Genomic DNA, 20,758 nt, shown 5'->3' on the forward strand with positions numbered 1-20,758 from the left:
GCAAAACATGGCACATTTTTAATTGAATGTTCAATTTTATAATGTCTATGTACTTACTGAATGCTAAAAAGGTTTTGTTTTCATTAAATTTAAAAGATTAGCTTTCATTCATTCAATACGGTTAACTTTCTGTGATGCAGTCCACAGGTTAAAAAGAGAGAGAGAGAGCCTTTAGATAATATAAGCCTAAATAAAGAGTTATTTTCCAGTAGACCCATAGGAGGTGATTTGATGGGTCACAAGTACATTTTTGTTATCTGCAGATTAGTCAGATGATAAAGATTACAATGATTGCTTTCTCATAAATTCAAAACATACTCCAGAAACACTTTGAAGCCTCTCTGGCAAATCCAGGACTGCACTTTCATGACAAAAGAACTGCGTGTTGTATTTGTCCCTATATTTTTGTAGGAAATTTCTATTGACATCAGTGGACTTCTGTATAGAGTGAGGTGGATGTATGGCCCATTGAATCAAGAATGACCTGAACAATGACAGTAAGAACAATCAGCTAAATCTATTTCTGGTCTGAGTAGCTTCTGCATCTCCAATGACAGCAATGGAACTAATCCTGCATACGTGGATAATGAATTTGGACCAGTGTCCTTGACAACTAGTTGAATCCCAAGAAAGATGCTTGATTGTGCTGATTTGTGATTAGAATAATAACTATAAGGACAGAGTGCATCTGCTAAAATGCCAGGAAGCAGTAAGAATCCAGTGGTGTTGAATATATTAATAAAACCCTATGATAACCTGGACCACGATTTTATCTTGTTGAACACTGTGTATATTAAATAAATAGAAATTGTGTGGGATGGTATAAAACCAACAATAATCTCCTGTAAAATTAGATTCATAACTTCAAAAGACTAAGATGTAAGATTTAAAAAAAAAAGGGGGGGGGGCTTCATAAATCAAATAGCTAAAGTACAATACGTTATAGCAAAAGTCTAACCAGACCACAAAGAGAGTTCTCTCTTCATAAACATCAGATCAGGCAGCTAAAATTATTACTAAAGCTCTCTTGTAACTGTCACCTGTGGTGGGTATAATTACAGGCTAAGGCTGCAGGCCCGCCCACGTCATATGGCAATAAAAGGACTTACAGCTTGCCAAGCCCAGGCAGACAATGGAGAACATACACCACCTGAAGAGAGCCCCAAAAGATCAGCCAGGGAGACTAATAAAAATGACAGCTTAGAAACAAACGACAAAGCCTGAACCACAAAAAAGGCAATATCAAATTAGTTGGAAATGCAAGCGCTGAGCAGAGTGCTCCAACAGGTCACAACTCAAGCAGAAAGCCAGTTAGAACTGTTGTCACACACGTTTGGTTCAAGTTGACGCTCCAAAGAACCTTTTTCATTAGACAAAATGTTTGCACGTTTGGGGCTGACTTTGTGTGTTGTTGTTAGACAGCCAAACAGATGAAAAATACACATTATTAATTCAGCTCTATAAGAAGGGGAGGCAAAAAACGGTTTTAAGGGGTTATCTATTCTTGTACCACAACAGTGAATTCATCTGCCTTTGGAAACCTGCATGTGTGGTTCCCGATGACCCGTCATCAATGGAAGCCATGAATACACTCATCCTAAGGCAGAATTGGGCTTTTAGGCTCTAGCTGCAACTTTGGGATTACAAATATAAAAAAAGCCTCTGGCTTATTTTAAAATAATTTTAATGTAAGTATAGGATAAATGGGAGGCAAAGTCTGAGCATTTCCCAAGCTACCAGGGCTGCGCGATTAATTTCTATATGATGCATGCAAGTTTAGAGTGCACTGCACAGAAAGAGCTGCTATTATTCACCTAAATGAGTATAGGTTAGAATCATATTAAGGATTTGAGCCACCAAAGGCAGGGAAATTCACAGCTAAGGGTGAAGGGTCCAATTCACAGTGCAATTCAGTTAAGCAGACACCAGAGAGTAGAGAATTAACTCTTAAGTGTCAAATATTGTTTGGGAGGATAGAGATCTTTCACAAGCGTGTTTTGCTATATGCTGTCCTTCAAGACACTTTACAAAGGGCTACATAATAAAATCAATTTAGCACTGGCAGATTCTTAGGGATATTTTTTAAATCTTTGACTGCATAAATCTGAAGTTTCCTTTATTGTTAGTCAAAGTAGTAGTGGTGGCAGTAATAATTGTAAAGCCATTGAAGATTTGAAATTTAAACATCAGAAATAGACCTATAGAAACAGTAAAGAATCAACAAAAGGGTCACTTTCTTCAAACACTGAACAAGGAACTTTAGTAGAAAAAGCAAGACAGTTTTACTACTAAAGAGACGATCTTTCCCTCCATTTCATTTCAGAGATTCTGCCTAGCGCTTTCCTCAATCTCTGGGCTGCTTGGGTTCCTGATACAGTTTTAAAGGAACAACAGTTATATCATCAAAGAGATTGGCTTGATTCAGATCTAAACTTTCCTGCAATCTGAGGCTTGGTCTACACTATAAACTGAGGTCGACGGAAGCCGCCTTACATCAACCTAATAATGTATTCGTCTACACGACCAGGTCCCTTCCGCTGACCTAACTCGCCTGTAATGTCGGCTTACTTACTCCACCTCTCTGAGAGGCATAGTGCTTAAGTCGATGTTGACGGGTTGACAGAGAGGCAGTGTAGATGTGAACTGGCCTCCAGGAGGGATCCCACAATGCTTCGCTGTGACCGCCCTGGAGATCATTTTCAACTCCACTGCACAGCAGTCAGTTACACAGGAAACAGCCCCACCCCTGTTAAAATCCCAGGAAAGTTTGAATTCCCATTTCCTGTTTGATCAGAGTGGAGAGCTCACCAACCCAGCTGATCAGGGTAACTCAACGCCTCAAACATGCTCCAGCCTGGAAAACACAGGTGTGTGGGGGGGTCTTCTCAGTCTGTGGGGAGAAGAGTCTGTGCAGGCACACCTCCGATCCAGCCAAAGAAATGGAGACATCTACGAAAAGATGGCGCAAGGCACGGTAGAGAAGGGCTACACCTGGGACACGAAGCAGTGCCACGTGAAAATCTAAGAATTTCAGCAGGCGTACCAGAAAACAAGGGAGGCGAACAGTCGTTCTGGTTCTGCACCACAGACATGCCACTTTTACAGTGAGCTGCATGCGATTCTCAGTGGCGATCCCACCACGACCCCCAAACGCAGCATGGATACCTCTCAAGAATCTGAGTTCACAGGCCTCCTCTAGCAACAAGGAGGGGGACATTCTGGAGGAGGAAGAGGAGGAGGAGGAGAATGGGAGACAGGCAAGCGGGCGATCCATTCTTCTTGAGAGCCAGAAGCTGTTTTTAACCCCGGTGCAGGCCAGCCGGTTGCAGGACAGCATGGTGGCCGACACTGATGCTGGGGAAGGCACCTCTGGTGAGGATGCAATTCCAATCAAACTGTAGGGGTTACACCCCCTTATGCTTCATGTTTAATATGAAAAAAAGTGAGGTGCAGTGGCTATCTGCTTCCCAGGAGCCATGCCAGCTATGCACAGGGTGCTCCCTGGAAAAAACCTGTTTACGTGCACAGGGATAGTCTTGGAATCCTCCATGGAGATCTCCAGGAAACTCTCCTGGAGTTCCTCTGCAATCTTTTGCAGAAGGTTTCTGGAGAGAGCTGTCTTATTTCTTCCACCATAGTAGGACACTTTCCCACACCACTCCAGTATTAATTCTGCTGGCATCATTGCAGTACACAGCATAGCAGCATAAGGACCAGGTCTGTACCCAGCATCTGCTCCCTTGCCATCTTTGTTACCCTGAGCTTATGATTCTAACCTATACTAATATCACATAGGATCACCTAGGGGAGATAGTGGAAGTTTTCATTACAAGTGCTTGTACCACAAACAATAGAGGAGGTGATCCCCACTCCCATGGCGATTTCTGGGTCCCACGTTTTCCCTAACATGCCGGTGCTTTGGCTGGCAGGGATCATCATTTCCCTCTGAATCTGCAAGTCCAGGGTGACTCCTACCAGCAGCATTAAGGGAACGGGGAGTGGGCATCCTGTGTTTTCTAGTGGTTGCCAACTCCCCTTCCTCCTCCCTTTCCCATCCTGGGACCACAATTTGGGAGGCTTCACGCTGGTCCTTGGTCTCAGAGCAATGTCCATGTTGATGGGGGGGGGGGAGCATTGTCTACCTGCCCACCTGTGCTCCCAATGCAGGTTTTCCACAAGTTGCAGCACATGTCCCATCGCCCATCCTGCTGGGCCATACCTACCATGGCTGGAACAGCAAACCGGTTCATTTCATAGCTAGGGATTCTGGCTTGCACTTCAGTGTAATAAGGATCACTATTGGCATTTCAACATCATATTGCGATCTGGACAGAAAGTCCCTGATTGCAGCTTTCTGAACAGAACTGTGTTCCTAAAGAGGCGTGTGTCATGCACCTTTCCCGACCATCCCAGGCTGATGTTGGTGAAATGCTCCCTGTGATCCACCAGTGCTTGCAACACCATTGAAAAGTATTCCTTTTGGTTTATGTACTCTTTGGCAAACTGGTCTGGTGCTAAGACAGGATATGCATATCATCTATCACCCCACCTTAGATATGGAACCCCATCGCAACAAAACCATCCACTATGTCCTGCATGTTGCCCACAGTCACTACCCTTCTTAGCAGAAAACGATTAATGGCCCTGCATACTTGGATCACAACAGGTCCCACGGTGGATTTACCAATGCCCAACTCCCAATTTACTCTGAATTGATTCCCCGCTGACCAATAGCGGTCTGGCGTTGCAAGCTTCCACACAGCGATTACCACTCGCTTCTTCACTGTCAGAGCAGGTCTCGTTTTAGCGTTGCTGTGCTTAAGGGCTGGGGAAAGCTCTGCAGAAAGTTCCCGGGAAGAGGCCTTCTGCATTCGAAAGTTCTGCAGCCACTGCTCGTCACCCCATAGCTGCATGATGATGCGATCCCACCAGTCAGCGCTTGTTTCCCGGGACCAGAAACGGCTCTCCACCGTGTTCCGCTGCTGCGCCACTGTCAGCAACAACCAGGAATTGTTTCATTCTGTGTTTGCAGCAGGGCTGCTTGAATGACATTACCCTGTTCCGCGCGGTGGCTTCTGTCTTGGCTCTAGAAATACTGCAGGATAAGGGATGAGGTGTTTGTAATGCTCACAACAAGAGTGTACAGCTGAGCAGGTTCCAGGCTTCTCAGGCTATGGCGTATGCACAGCTAGGCCAGGTGTCACGCTGGCTGGATTGTGGAGAGGGGGCATTTATTATATTGTTTGACATCAATATGTCAAAATCATAATAATTCATATGAGATATGCCATGTCAGGTACAGTTAGAAAGGTTGTAATGTGCTAAGTAAGATGATAATGTTTATGTTCATGTGTTATATGTGTAATGGAAGTTATGGATATGGTTGCTATATCTGTATTTCAAATTGTGCTGTGTCTGGGTCGCACCCCAGACAGGACGGCTGCAGAACAAAAGCCTGCTTGATGGCCCATTAAGAAATTCACAGGTCCAAGAGGCCCGGGGGAGAAGCCAAGGATATACCTGATGAGTCACCAGGACTTACGCATGTGACTCTGGACTCCATTTTGGTTCCTCTAAAATTCCACAAGCAGCATGGAAAAAAGCCAGAGGACATAAAAGGGAGAGGCCTGGGGTTCCATTTTGTCTTCAGTCGGGTTCAGCCATCAGCCATCTGTCTACCTCTGGATCAAGTCATCTGCAACTGAAGCTGTGAAACAAAGGACTGAGACCCATCCAAGTACTGGATGTACACCAGAGGGACAATAGAAGCCTGCTAACTCCACAATTCTCCTAGAAACCCTGATACATATAGACTTTCAAATCATTTGTATGTTTCTGCTTGCTTTAATCCTTTAACATTTCCTTACAGTTTGTTTCTTTCTTTTTATAATAAACCTTTAGTTTTAGTTACTAAAGGATTGGCTGGCAGTGTGGTGTTTTGGGTAAGATCTAAACTTATATTGATCTGGTACTGCTGCAATTAATATTCCCAGAGCAGTGACAATGACATTGATGATGATGAGACATGCGCACACACAAGCAACGTGAACAAATGTTATTTCCAGCTTTTGCAAAAACACACGGACAAAGTTAATAGGGAAATAGCCACTTGAAAGCATCATGACACTATAAACAATAGTTAAAAGACAATGTTTAACATTTAAAGTTTGGGTCAGGCTAAACTGAGCATTATTTACGTAAATTAGCCTTTCAGCTCTAAGGAGGAAGGATAATCATATGGTTCTGGCACAAGGCCTATGAGTCAGGAGTTCTGGGCTTTATTCTCCACCCTGCCAGTGACTCAGTGTGTGACCTCGCACAAGTCACAAAAACCCTTTTGCAGGAGGTTTTGCAGCTTTCTATCACTGTTGCTCAGGCAGGCAAGTGAAAGTGACTCAGACAGTCAACAAGGACATTTTCTATGCTACAGCTAACAGGAGGATCTGGACACACACTGTTCCCAGCCAGTTAAGAACTGTGACTCTTCCCATCTGTATGGTCACAGTGCTAGGCAGGCATTCTCCATTGCCGGGTACCGTCAGACCCGACTGGTGACGCACATCTCACATTCCTGCACAACCTATGGAGTATTACATCTTGGCAGGAGGGGAGACAAAAGAAGTCATCCCCTTCAAATACCGTGAAACCCGAGGAAAAGTGCACTGAGCTAAAAGCCAAAGGCTACCGAGTTCTAATCCCAGTTCTTCTGCTCACTCTTTTGAATACCTTTGCAGACTTCATAACTGTTATTTAACCAAGCTCTCCCAGATAAGATAACTAAGAGGCTGCACAAGGTCACTGCAGGCACAGCTGGGAACAGAACTGGGTCTTTAACATGACACTTTGCTAGACTGCCTTTCAGATTCAATGGACCAAATGATATGCCTGTCCAACCCTTGCTAACACAATGTGGATCTTTGTCCCTCTCTAGTGGCTACATCCCACATTGAGGTTTACGAGTCTGCTGCTGCCTTCACAGCAATGTGAATTTTCCTTTTGCTCAAGCAGTAGAAGATCATGCTTTTCAATCTAAAGATCCCAGATTCAGTCCCTTCAAATGACCAAAACAAAGGCCTTGTTGCATCTGTTCTGTCTAACCAATACACCATATTGTGTTCCCAGACCCAGGAACTAAACCCAGCAATCCTGATACCTAACTTCCTAGTAGTTGTTCACAAAGAGTTGTGTTACCCAACAATGATGGACAATTTGCCTTTTTTCTATGGACAGTTTCTCATAAAAGATAACAGCATGCCCTCCCCACCAGTTACTCGTGAGGCTGATGTGGCAGAGATCTGTGCTGAGTATGAGAAGGTTGCAGGTTAAAACCCAGCTGATGACTCGTGTGGGGGGAAATGTATGTAAATTGGGTGGGGAGCCTGCAACAGCAGCTGCAGTGATTTTCATATTCATTTTACTGGGAGGTGAATTTGAATGTTATGTTAACAGTGCCAGCTAGCCGGTTCAGATGTTTTGCTGCCCAGGGCAGAAAACTCCCACACACACTCCAGGCTGACCCTGTGTGTTAATGTGTTTCACTGTTGTATATGTAGTGTTTGTATTTTAATTATTGAGAACTGGCCCTTTAAGAACAGGGTAGGACATGTATGATCGGATTGTGTGAAGAAGGCTGAGAACCATGTGGGGGAGAGATGTCGCTTGTAGGTTCAGAGAACACCATCTCTGCATAAAGTCCAGAAAGCTGAGTACTTGGTTTAATAAATGTTTCTTTCCAGAAAACAAACTTCAATCTCTATGATGTACTGCTGGTGCTAATTAGGGGGTATTGCTAATGAGTATCAGAAACATTTGCCTGTAGATCATCAGTACAAATCCAGCCCAACTCAGCAGGGATTAACAAGTATTCCCATCTAATGGAATGTTGGTGGAATCTCTATGAAATGAGTTTGGTGGGGCTCAGTTCTAGCTCCCAATTCATAAACTCAGCCCCATGCTTTGCACTAACTGGGGCCAACTCAGCAGAGAGGCCAAGAACTTCACGGACCGTGCAGACTGACCTACCCATTACTCTAGAGGAAGTCCTTCCAGATTAGGATTGATGCATGCCAGCAGGGCAGTGTGTAAGACAGGCATGTTCCGCTGCTGCCTTGTAGATGGACAGAGAATTCATTCATCAGGGCTGCATCAGCACTAAAACCCTTTTTTTTTAAAGCTGCAGTTTACAGCAATGTGTAAGGGAGTTGTGAATATGTAAAATAATTTCTTAAATAATCTGCATAAAATGCCGCACATGGAGCTGCACAAAATTTAGCCGCTACACATCGCCACCACACACACTTCCCATACAGGACTTCAGCCAAAAATTAGGAGCAACAGGCACAGCTCTGCAACAGAATGACAAAATAATACTGCCACTGCCTATGCCTAATACAGTTCACTGGCCAACCAGCCTAAACCACCAGCTCAGTCTGGCTCTGGAAAACAGCTTCTACCTGGTCCCTACCTCTAACAGCAGCCCTGGTTAGCAGAGGCCCAACTGAAATAGTAGGGTTTGCCAAAAATAAGTCTCAGTTGTACTGGCAGAGCTCCGTATAATGGGGTAAGGGATAGAAAGGGGAGGAGCTGAAGATCAGCAATGAGGTCAGAAGTTACCTAAGATACTATGGTAGTTTGGTTTGCACTTATGCCCGGCTCTAGTCAAATATCTTTCAAGACTGCCATGAAAAATGTTAAAAGGAATACAATAGTAAAAGGCAGGCAATAGGTCCTTTTAATTTGCACCAGATTATAGTTTTCCTAATGCAATTACTGTAATTTCATTAAATGACATAATTACCATTAATGCACAGAACACTGTCAATACAGGCTATAATTATGTTGTATAAAATCATAAGCACAATGTGCAATGATGCAAAATTATTTATAAAAATCGTTATGTGATTAAAATTAACTTTTAAAATATTTTTAAAATCTATAATATATAGCAACAACAATTAACTTCACAATTAATGTATGGGCTTCATTTCCATGACCAAATTTGTGGGCTTTTAAAAATATGATAAACAAGATAAAAACAGCATCTAAAAAATTAAGCCATGGACTTCCATATATAGGTATAATGCTGGAAAAACTAGCAAGTTGCGTGCATGCATGTGTACCAATTTGCTCATAAGCAGAAAACGCCCATAGAAAATTCCAGGCTGAAGATAGAAATGAATAATGATTTCTGGAAAACACTATGGAAACGATGTTTAAATGGATGATGGCATAAGAAGAACCAATTGCTAGAAGCTGAAGACCAACATATTCAAATTAGAAACTAGGCACAAATTTTTAACTGTGAGGGAGATCAACCATTGGAACTAACAACCAAAGGAAGTCTTGAGGTCTTCACGTCAAGACTGGATGCCTTTCTGGGAGATAGGCTTTAGGCAAATACAAGTTACTAGGCTCAATACGGAGGTAGCTGAGTGAAACGTAATGGCCTGTGATAGGTCAGACTAGATGATCTAACGGTCCTTTCTGGCCTTAGATGCTACAGATATGTTTATATTGCAGCTAGGAGTGAGTCTAACATCCCAAAAAGAGCAACATGGACATTCTGCTTCAAGTGGAAGTTTGGGCACAAGCCCACTTGACCCTCTAGGCTTCAGATCTGTTGACTTGCTGGCTCTGGTAGGGAGAAAGACACAGCAGGAAGCACCCAGGATCCCTGCATAGACATGCAAGTCAAATGGCCCCCAACACTATGAACAATTTGTCCAGATATATGGATATTCCTTGTTATGTGCCAATATATCAGTGTCTTTTCTGGATCTACAGTGATTGTGAAATTCACTATGCAGACGACCAAAGGTTTATAGACTACATATGTCCCACTTACACTCTGTTCTGAGCACTTAAGTGGTACACAGACCTTGTATTGCCCCTATGCACAAGGGTGAATTTCACCAAGTGACATTCATTTGGTCATTGAAACTTCGCCTTTCCCCTCACCTTCCACGCACCAAAATTCAACTGACTAAATTCTGATTTCACGTAACACCTACGTAATCACAAACAGTGCTCACCCTAATGTCTGTGCAAAGGACTGGAGAGATAGTGGGATGGGGTGCATTCCCTACACTGGCCCCTGAGAGGGTAAATCAGGCCAGGCGAGCCTAATTGACCAATTAAGCAGCCAGTAGGGGAGAGATATAGGTTTCAAAGGAGGCCATGGACTAATTAGAGGCAGGCGCAGCTGCATATGAACAGAAGAGGCCTGTAAAAAGCCCAGGAATTGCAAGTATTGAGGAGCACTGCAGGAAAAAGACAGGCTGCATTACTCCCTCAGAGGAGGGAGTTGGGAGGCTGGTGTACTCAGACAGGAGCCAGTGATGTAAAAAGAAGCCCAGGTAAACAGCTGCAAAAGCTAAGACAGTACATGCCTTGGCTGCATGTTATAGGGCCCTTAGGCTGGAACCCAGTGTAGAGGGTGGGCTTAGGTTTCCCTTCCAGCCCCTGGGTAGTGGCACAGGGCATTGGAGATCTCAGCCAGACAGTTGGTCAGGAAGGACTGTGATTTCCCCAGAATGGGAGGAACTTAGTGACCTGGCTGGAGGGCCAAGCCACAATCCCGAAGCTGCTGCTCCAAGAGACAGAGAAGATGGGCAGAGAGATTGCTGAGGACGATGAAGCACCTGGCAGAGCTGATCCCTAGGATGGCCAGGAGGAGGGACTGCGAGCGGTGAGGGAACCCCATCACAGATAGTCACAAGTCATCAGTTGAAACAGAATTTGCTTTCACTTTGGAGTTGGCATGTGAAATCTACTTACATGTTCTTTCAAATTCCACCCTGAGGAAAGGAGACAAACACCAAGATTTAACTTGGGAGGATTTTACCCTATAGATTGCTGTCTCCGCTTGCATCACTTTTCTCGTTCTCCTGTGCCCTCACCTGACCTCTTCTTTGTTTGTTTCTCACTCCTGCTTTATTTTAGTCTCTCTCTCTGTGGTTCTGTCCATCTCTCTTTCTCTAATGTGCCTCCAGCAGTAGTAGTAAATACTCTTGTCAAACTCGCAGCCCTATCAACATTGAGGGGAAAACATTCCTGGTGTGAGAGCAGCACACAGCCCAGGGCAGGAAGGCGTAGAGGTTTCCAGCATTTCTGGCCATAGTCTAAGCCCTGAAAATTATGAACAAACAGTTTTTTAAAAAATACATTATTTTCCACTCAGCAACTGTGGTTGAATAAGATTAATTAACTCCTGCACTTCCATTTATGCACAGAACCAAGAAGAAAAGTGTAAGAGATGTCTTGAGGAACTTAACCTACTCCCCCGCCTTTAACTTCAAAGTGGCCACTTAGTTAAAGACCTGTTGAACAGGCTGAACTGAAACTGGGCTGGTTTTGGGAAGACAGTGTTTTTTTATTATTTTTTCATTTGGTCACTGAGTGGGTAAAAATACCCAGTGGATACTCCTTACCTCTGTTTTCCCTGGCTTTTCCCAGGGCTCAGGAAAAGAGCGGTTGAAAAAGTTGGAGGGAAAGGTAAAAGTTTCTAGAGAGACTGGAGGGATTGTTTGTAGTCATTTTTGACCTGCTGAGTTTGGACAAGTTCATTTTGCACCTAGACCATCACAAAGGCAGTTTTAAAACTATTAACAGACACTGGAAATACTAACCAATTCACATACGCTGTATTGTTTAGGTGTTAAAAATCAGCTAGATTTAAAATTTGTTTTCAGAGGAAAGTTACTCTCTATCATCTTAACAATTTACAATCATTTCCCACCTCATTTCCCAAAATGACAGATCACATGACATTAGTTCAGTTGGGAAAGCATCCACAACACACAGTAGAAAAGACGAATGTGGAAAATTGTCCTTTTCACCCTTTGATCCTATTTCTCCTTCTCTAGATGCATGCTGGATCACCACTTAGAGCTCCTGGATCCTAAACAAACTTTCCCACTTTCAGTCCTCCTGCACTTCCACTTTTTTCCTTACATTTCAGTTTCAGTTTCCCTCACTTGCTGACATTTTTAAGTTTCTCTACAGCCTAGAAACAGACACAGCTCCAACATTTTTGGCATTGATTCAGCAAGCTACTTAACCATATGCTTAACTTTAAGCATGTTTTAAGCTAACTTAAGCTACTTGCTGAATCAGGACACTTGGCACCAGGATTGCATGTTCACCTTCTTTTCCATTTCCAGTCTGTACAAACATGCAATTCCGTCAGTGCCCTCACACCCACCTGCATCAAGTAAGGGTACCCTCACATTCAGAATACACACAGACATGGGTCTCAGAACCACAGCTATTGAACATGCACACCCAAGAACAAGAGCAGCAGATCATCCAAGGAACCCAGAATTGCATGCTCTAGAGGACAGGGCTCAGTTATTTTAGTTTTCTTCCCTTTGGCGTTCAGTAGATCTGTTTTCATCACATGGAAAGGTATATTAATTAGTATCTCAATGGGAGAATGGACTGGAAAACACTAGTCCTCACACTTTCCAGCTCTTGATCCATTAGACTCAACTGCATACATTATCAACACAAGTAAAAAACAAAACAACCTCTCTTCCTCCTCAACCTTGCCTGCCAGATCCCTCTCAACCTGCAGGGTGAAAGACAGCTTCTCTGTCTTTACTCTGCGCTTCTTTCAAGTGGTGACAGCTCACTTTACTCATCTGTGGCAAATACACTGTGAAGTGTTTTCATCAAAAGAACCCTAAAGCAACTTATAATTCACAAACAAAAAAAAGGAGGCAAACACTTGGAGATGTGGCTGTTATTTGGCTTAATAAACACTCAAGTCAAAAACTTTGTTTTTTTTTCCTCCTCTGGACCACCACAAAACGATTTTGCCACCTTTAATGGCATGCCAGATATTTCAAGCATGAAGAAATTGTCACACCACTGAATAAAAAGGAGGAGAAGCCTCTTCGTGCTTGAGTGGATGAGAAGCTGAAAAACAGGGTGTTTACTACCCAGAGGAAAAAATAATACAGCTGAAAAGTGGGCCAGACAGGTGGAGAACTTGGCTGTTAATTCTCAGACCACACCAGTATTTGCTGACCAAACTTTTTTTTTTTTTTTTAAATATAGTTATTACAGTCAGGTGGGCGGATTTGCAAGAGACAATGTCAGCACAGAACTGCTTGTGTGCAATCAGATGAGCGGCACACCCTGAACTAAAGGAGCGTGGCAAGCATCGCTAAACTACAGTAAAATGAAATTAAAGCTGGAACAGAAAAGCCCTATTAGTTCATCTTCTCCAACCAATAAAGGATTATTCCCTATAGTCTGGCTTTTCCAGTGTTTTATCAGCAGCACAACAGGCCAGAGATAAGGTGCAGGGCTGCAGCCATTCCACTGTCGCAACTCCAGCCTACGTGAACTTCTGCAACCTCTTTGGGGGATTCTAGACCACTAGGTCCATGGTTGTCAGACACTTCTCTGTGTAAGGCTATGGACAGCCAATGCAGCCCACCCATTCCATATGTGCAGAGCCTTCGGAGGTCCAGAGTGCTGCCTTTTGGCCCACAAAGCTCCCCCATAACAAGGTCACGGAAGGGGTTCTGTTACTCAGTAGGCCTCTACAATGGGTGAAAAGATGGGCAAGATCACTGTACAAGGACTGACATGGTGTCCATCTAGCATTTGGCATAAGGAGGCCGTGTTCAAGTTTGGGGCTTGTAGGCACTACAGTGATTTAAATATTAAATAATCAAACTGAAGGACAACAGAAGGAATGGCAACCAACAAGAAGAGAGTTTAAGCTGAGGGAGCGGGATTGTAATGTAAGACTCAATGCCACAGATCAGTTAGTCTGATGGACTATGAAGAAATCCACTTACCACAAATGCTACCACACTCCTTCGTGTAGATTCCCAGAGAAAGCAGCTTCTAAGGAATTGTATTGTATTCCATATCGCCATGGTGATTTTTTTCACACGATCAACATTTCTCGATAAAATCTGGTAAATGTCGGATGGGAAGGGAGAGAAAGGAATTTAATTAAATGCTCCAATTTCCTACTTCGCTTCAGGAATAGTGACAATTTAAGCTACAATTGCCTTTGTGCTTGTACATATGCCACCGCTTCCATTTCAGAGACACTCTCCAGCTACCGTGTGTTTTCGTATGACACCCAAATATTTCAGCACCCAAAATCTGCAAGTCTGAAGGAAAAGGAATGGAAGCATATTTTTTCCTCCACAAAAACACCTTTATGGCAAAATCCTACACAATTTAACAGAAAATGAGACCCATTACTTGGGGTTTTAGGACTGTTTCTATATAGAATTAAATAGAAAATTATATCCTTGCTATAGAGGTTAAAAAATAGAAATAATTTTATTCTCAATTAAATGCTATAGACTTTTATAATAATTGATTTAGAACCTTATTAAATTTCTATAGTATCTTATTGGTTTCATCCCTGAAGAATAAAGAAAAAAAAGATATAGGTTTTTTGTTTCAAATTCCATAAGCTATGCAACATGCCCATATGTAAAGGTTTGTTATTAAGTCATTCTTTTCCTTCCAGGAATTGGGTGAGATGTAGGACTACAGAGCTAGATCAAGAAGCAACTGTGTGTGGCTACAAATCAGCATTTACGCACATGGAAAAACGCAGACTGAATTTCCATCTGTGCTCAGTGTTTCTATGCATGAATAGAGTTTGCACCGCAGGTTCTATCATCTCAGTGTACTAATAAGGCTACTGAAAAGCCAGCCCAAATGGAGGTGATAGTTCAGCCCAGAGTCAACCTACCTTCTTTGAAAACTTGCGGTTGTCTCCAATGAAGCGCTTTTCTCGTGGCTTGAAGGTTCTGATACTTGCTTTCACCTGAGGAAGGTGTAATGTATTTAGAAAGTTACTATTCAAGCTTGGTATCATCGTATTGATTTGGCACTCCGGTGTCCTTTACTTATTTGTTTGTTTCAGTCTCTAAATGGTTTATGACAAGGTGCTAGGTGTACATATCAGCTACTCTGCACAATCCTGGCGCTCACCCAGGTTACTCTGGAGTGGCAGACAGCATGGTGTGAGCAGCTCCGTGCTTGAGCTCAGCACACTCTCTTCTGTTCCCCTGTTGGATCAACCCCATACAGAAAAATTCTAAAAAAAGAAACAGGAACTGAAGATCACATCCCCAAATGTCCTATTCATGCTGCATATTTAATACTAAGGGATTAGAAGGGACATCCAAGAACAGCCAAATGTATTTTACACTCTTGGAACACCTTTAACAACGTAAGCCAGATTATGATATACTTATTCATACTGAATATTACCTTACTGAAGTCAATGGGATGATTTATGGAGTAAGATGCTACTCAAAGGTGGGTAATGGTATTATAATTTCACCCACAGATAGTAGTAAGTTAGCCATGGGTGGAAGAATGGTCAACTCGACATGGCATTGGCTTTGTCACAAACTTCTTGTCTGTCTTTGGTCTAGCCTATTCTGTGCCTCAGCACCCCATTTGTAAATTGGAGACAGTACCTTCCTATCCTATCACTGTGTTGCGTGGATAAAATAAACTAAGGATTATAATGAGGTTCCCAGATACTACAGTGATGGTTACATAGGTACCTAAATAGTTTCCAATCTATCTGAAAAGAGGAATGGCCTGGCGAACATCTTTGAAATCCTCTGGAAAAGACAACCCATTTTAATTTATTTGAGGTTCTTGTTCTTTGACAAAGAGTGGTGATCAATGTTCCCTATAGCAACATCCCAAACCTAAACTCTATACAAGGCAAAATAATCCCTACCAACCATTTAAAGAAATAAAATTTTGCTTCCAACATCACTGTAATAAGAGGCCAGGAAAAAGTGAGTTACATACTAACCAGGAACAGCGAATGTAAAACATAATTTAATTCAGTAAGAGATGGAGGGACGTAAACAATCTAAGACCACCACATAAAGGGTGAGTGCACCACATTCATGTCTGAGTTTTTTCCTCTCAACACCCTCTAAATAGGATATTGTGGATCAACTCTCTGGGAAGAAGTAGGACTTTAAATTCCTGTCTAATAACATAAACATTAACTCCCTTTTTTGTTACTGCAAATTAAGCCCTTGTGTGCAATAATTCACACCTCTTCCCAAGATGTCTGTGGTCCTCCCCAGCCCAAAGTTGCCATTCATTGTCACTCAGTTTGGATGGAATGTTGCAGCATTGTGATCTGCCAGTATTTCTTTATAAAAAGAATAAAGCCCAACCCTCCCTCCAGATGCAACCAGGTCAGGACCTTCTCCATTTGGTTCCTGAGTTTAAAAGACCAAACCCCTTGGCACCGGTGAGTTTAGGTGTTCCAGTTTCTTATACAGAGGATGAGTTAAATTAAAACATTTAAACTTACTGGATTAAATAGGACATCCAACTCCAACCAAAGTACTCCTTTTGAAACAAGTTCCAGGTCTTTATTCTTCAATGTATAACAACATTGCTGTCCATTTCTAATCTAGAATTAAAATAAATAATAAAGTGTATCAATAAATATTAACTCTCTGTGTGTTTAAAACAGCTTTCCAATCACCTCCTTCCCCGAGAATAGCTGACAATATAATAAAAGCCTGAAAGGCAACATGACTATTGGATTAGAGAACTATAAAATTGCAGATTAAAACTATTACAGCCCAATTTTAATTTGCAGACCCTATACTTTTATAGTTGAGCAGTGCAAGCAATAACCAGCCTGAAAATTCTGCCCTGGCAGCCAGTGAGTTCATGGCAAGTAATCAGCCTATGTTATTACAGATTTGAAATGGAACTTTTCTCCCAAAGATCGGAAAAAGAAACAACAACAAAATCAAAATACTAGTTCTCCAAATTCTCAGTTTATTGAAAGGTTGTCAAATTATTAGCCACAGAACAAAGGGAGTCCAAATCAATCAATCATTATAATTGGAGTGAATGTTAACGTAACAAATGTTCAAACTAAACAAATTCCTGTAAAAGACTTTCCCCTTAGAATTTCAGATGCTGTTTCTGTGCTCTAATTTTCCTGTTGGCCCCGTCATGTTAAATATCTATGAAAAAAACCCATCTCCCTTACCATTTTGCAAACTATTTGGCTCAAACCAATGGCATCCTCTCTTCGAAAGTGATGGCAGAAATATATTTATTACACACAGTAGGATATGTATTGATTAAACATTTGGCTTTTTAGGAAGCAGACCAGTTAATTCTAAACAGCAGCAACATAAAAACTGCAGCTCATCGAAAATCTCCATTTAGGGACTGTAATGATCAAAGATTAAAGATAACAGAGGAAATTTGGGGGCATGAAATTGCAACCATATTTAAAATAGCTATTTCTGTCGTGGCATTAATTTAGTGCAGGAGCACATGCAAGATACGATGAAAATGGGTAAGAAAAAAAAGGCACAAACGGGAATACACTGTTTACACTTGACAAGGGAAAGGTCACTTTCCTTCCCAATGCTGCCCCACCTCCTCTGTGTTGAATAGTTTTTCAACAAATTGATGGCTTTCCTGACTAATGGTTGAAGGAAAGAGGGCTCCCATAAAGAACTAGTTTGCATCCTCAGTGGGATCCAAACAGGAATTCTCGCTTCCATTAATGCTATCATTGAAAGCTTCACTTGGATGGATGTTTTGGGGTTGGTATGCCTGTGTTTTGTTCTTCAAAACCAAAAAAAAAATATGGCACCGTGTCTAATTGATTTTAGATTGATTCTGTTTCATTAAATGAGCATTTCAAGCGATACACAGGTGGAACTTACATGGGATACAACACAAAAGGGGTTCATCCATGAATACAGCTCCTAAGATGACAACAATCTTGATGCCATTTCACAGCCCACCAGTTTCAGACAACGTTGCCAAATCTGGACCTGTAGGGGGTCCCTCAGTACAACAGGACCCCTATTGCTAGGGTGATGTTTATGCCTCATATTTCAAGAATATATGGCTAGAATGTGAGCTGCTTTCTGCTGATTAACAGCTAAGGCTGATCAAATAGTGGAATTTCTCATCTACAGAAAATACGGATATTTTGATGTTTAGTGTTTTGTCCCAATTCAGGACAAAAAGTCAAAATATCACAACTTTTTGCAGAATGAAAAGTTCTGAAAAATTTTGATTTGTAAATGTCAAAGCCAAATATTTCAACATTCCCAAACTAAAATGTTTCATTTTGATTTGTGGATCAGAAACCAAACACTTTGTTTCAATTTTTCCAACAGGAAATTCTACCAAACTCATGTAGAAGAGTTCCAGAGGGGTAGCCGTGTTAGTCTGTATACAGACTGATGAAGTGAGCTGAGCCTCATGAAAGCTTATGACTGCTAAAATTAAATTTGTTAGTCTTTAAAGTGCCACAGAACTCTCGTTTCTATCAAACTCAGTATTCTTTCTCAGAAAATTTTGATGGCAACCAAATCTTTCTAAAAAAAAATAAAGAGAAAGATGTTTTGTTTAAAATTTTTCAACCAGCCCTATGAAACAGACAAAAAATAAGAATTAAAACACTGTGGGAAGTCAGGATATCTTCCCTTTTGACATGGTTCTCGATAATTCACATCACGGTTTTCACTCCCCTCTGCTGTTTAACAGGAAACCATCGGCCATTCCCTTCATGAACCCACCCAAACCAATTCTGGATACATTACCAGTTCTATACTCACTCCTCATACCCAGCAGACATGATATAAGAATCTGGGGCACGTGAACAGCGGAAGGATGTTACACATGGAATCTTAGGCCTTCTAGCTGGGGCGACAGTACAAATGATTGGCTTCCCAAGAGGCTCCAAATATGCTACAACAAGGCCTGCAACCCATGGTAACCTCAAATCCACAGATACAATATCTCAAGCAGCCGATCTACTCTCGTCCACCAGTGAATGAGCATGTTATATCTCCTATTTTAAAAAATAAACTTCCATAAAGCTCAGAGAATTGATCATCTTCCCACCTTTCTACTTTGATATTATATCAAAATCCACAAAGTAGTCCAGATGAGTTGAGTTCCTGGCCAATAACTCTTGCAGCCTGTTAGACTGGAGAACACCCTTGACATTTCTGAAGGAATGTTCCTGAAAACACCTCCCCAGAGATTCACATGTGCACACACGTTCACACCAAGTGACTCAAACCACAATTCAGGCTTTAATGTATATGTCTGTTATTTTTGTACTTATTAAACATCAAGAGCTAACATGAATTGTATTATTAAATTACGTATATTTTTGTGATTGTCTGCATCTTTCAGATTCCTCATAGCGTTTCCACTGTTCTTAGCGGGGAAAAATATCCTTGACAATAACATGGTGAGGAGGAGTATTCTTTATTTGTTCTTGGTACATATTAGTTAATTACTGATTTAAAAATCTGACCAAGGAAAGCATCAAGTACAATGGTACCACATGTGGCTAAGTTAGATACATGCAGTATTATGACAGCTGCTTTAGCTATACCTACTGGGTTTGATTCTGGTATCACACCATTTGACACCAGAGCAAATTCCATTGATTTCACTCCTGATTTGCACAGTGAGAGCAGAATCAAATGCTGTGGGTGTGATTCCGTGTGTGTTTGTGCAGCTAGTGTGGAACCAACAATGAATTAATTTCCGTTGCAATGAATTATGGTATCTGAGAGAATATTTCTGCTTCGAAGACCTTTTTAAAAGATAGAAGTTTGCTTTTGAAGGTGAGTATCATTACTATTATACTTCACTTAAAGTTGTATTGGGAAAACTATTACACAATCACAATACACTTCTATTGGAAGTGTTAACAGTCAGTTTTATTTCATATTCTTAATTCTAACTGTTTGGTTTATGTAGGGGAGATGTGCAATTATAGTTCAGGTAAACACTAAACATTCATATCCATTTCCTAGTTCTCTGACCTTCATAAGAAAAAAACAGAGGGGGAAAATGAGAAATAACCAGTACATTTGATCATACAGAAATAAAAAGATAGCATCCCTGGGAAGCGCAAAGAAGAAAATGCCCAGGTAAGCTTTCACTACAGTACATTTCCATTGTATTAATTTCTTAAGTCACATTTTTTTCTCCCTACATTTGTTTGTGTTTCAGTACAGCACATTCCCTTCTCCCTAAGTATCTAAAGATGGCCAATTCTTGCCCATTTTACTTGGGATCCACTTTTTCCTCACACTTCTGCTGTTCATAGCCATTGCTAAGCATTAGAGCTACTGGAGATATGAGTGGATGTTACTTTTTGTCCGACTCTGGTGTATCTCAAAGACTGATTAAATCTGACCTACTATTTTCGTCACTAAAACCACAATTATTTTTGCTTTATACCTGGCATCCCAGGGATTTCATTCGATGAGTTCTCTGTAAAATGACTTGTCTCTGGCAAGGCTATCCATGAATACTGAATATTTAGATGTACCTCTAGGTGAAAAGGAAGGGAATACTTTTTACGCACGCACGCACACACACACAGACGCACGCACTTCTGATCTAAATTTGAACATGATTGAGGGTAGGACCCTGGAAGAGAGGTGGTTAAGGCTACTCCCTTGGTGACCCTGTGTTTTACACCTTGATCAGCTCCCACAGTGGAATCCCTATATTGTTTGAGAGAGCTGGTCATGTGCACAATTGCCTCTAACAGGTTGATATAACATTGAGGGCAGGAAAGTCTGACTTATTGATTGTTCCTTTTTGTAAGGTCTGAGGCCAGATAGGATGGTTTCTCCTAGTACTCTTTGGTTTCAGGTAGATGGATGTGCTACAAGAAAAAAATCCAATATCTTCTCAGCTAGCTCTTTTTAAAGACACAAAC

The 20,758-nt window shown here is 41.6% G+C and overlaps 1 protein-coding gene across 1 annotated transcript in view; it reads right to left on the reverse strand.

The window, feature by feature from the left end:
- The window catches only part of MCTP2 (multiple C2 and transmembrane domain containing 2), a 129,997-nt gene that overhangs the window by 41,219 nt on the left and 68,020 nt on the right, over positions 1 to 20,758 (reverse strand). Inside the window, exons 14-16 of the mRNA XM_067555630.1 lie at positions 16,334 to 16,435; positions 14,732 to 14,806; positions 13,812 to 13,931 (exon numbers count right to left, since the gene is read on the reverse strand). Of these exons, the coding sequence (XP_067411731.1) occupies positions 13,812 to 13,931; positions 14,732 to 14,806; positions 16,334 to 16,435 (297 nt within the window). The remainder of the gene's footprint in view (positions 1 to 13,811; positions 13,932 to 14,731; positions 14,807 to 16,333; positions 16,436 to 20,758) is intronic.

The sequence above is a fragment of the Emydura macquarii genome, unplaced genomic scaffold (genome assembly GCF_026122565.2).
Source record: "Emydura macquarii macquarii isolate MOO-44397 ecotype Brisbane River unplaced genomic scaffold, CSIRO-AGI_Emac_v2 contig_1644, whole genome shotgun sequence".
In the NCBI taxonomy this organism is placed as follows: domain Eukaryota; kingdom Metazoa; phylum Chordata; order Testudines; family Chelidae; genus Emydura; species Emydura macquarii.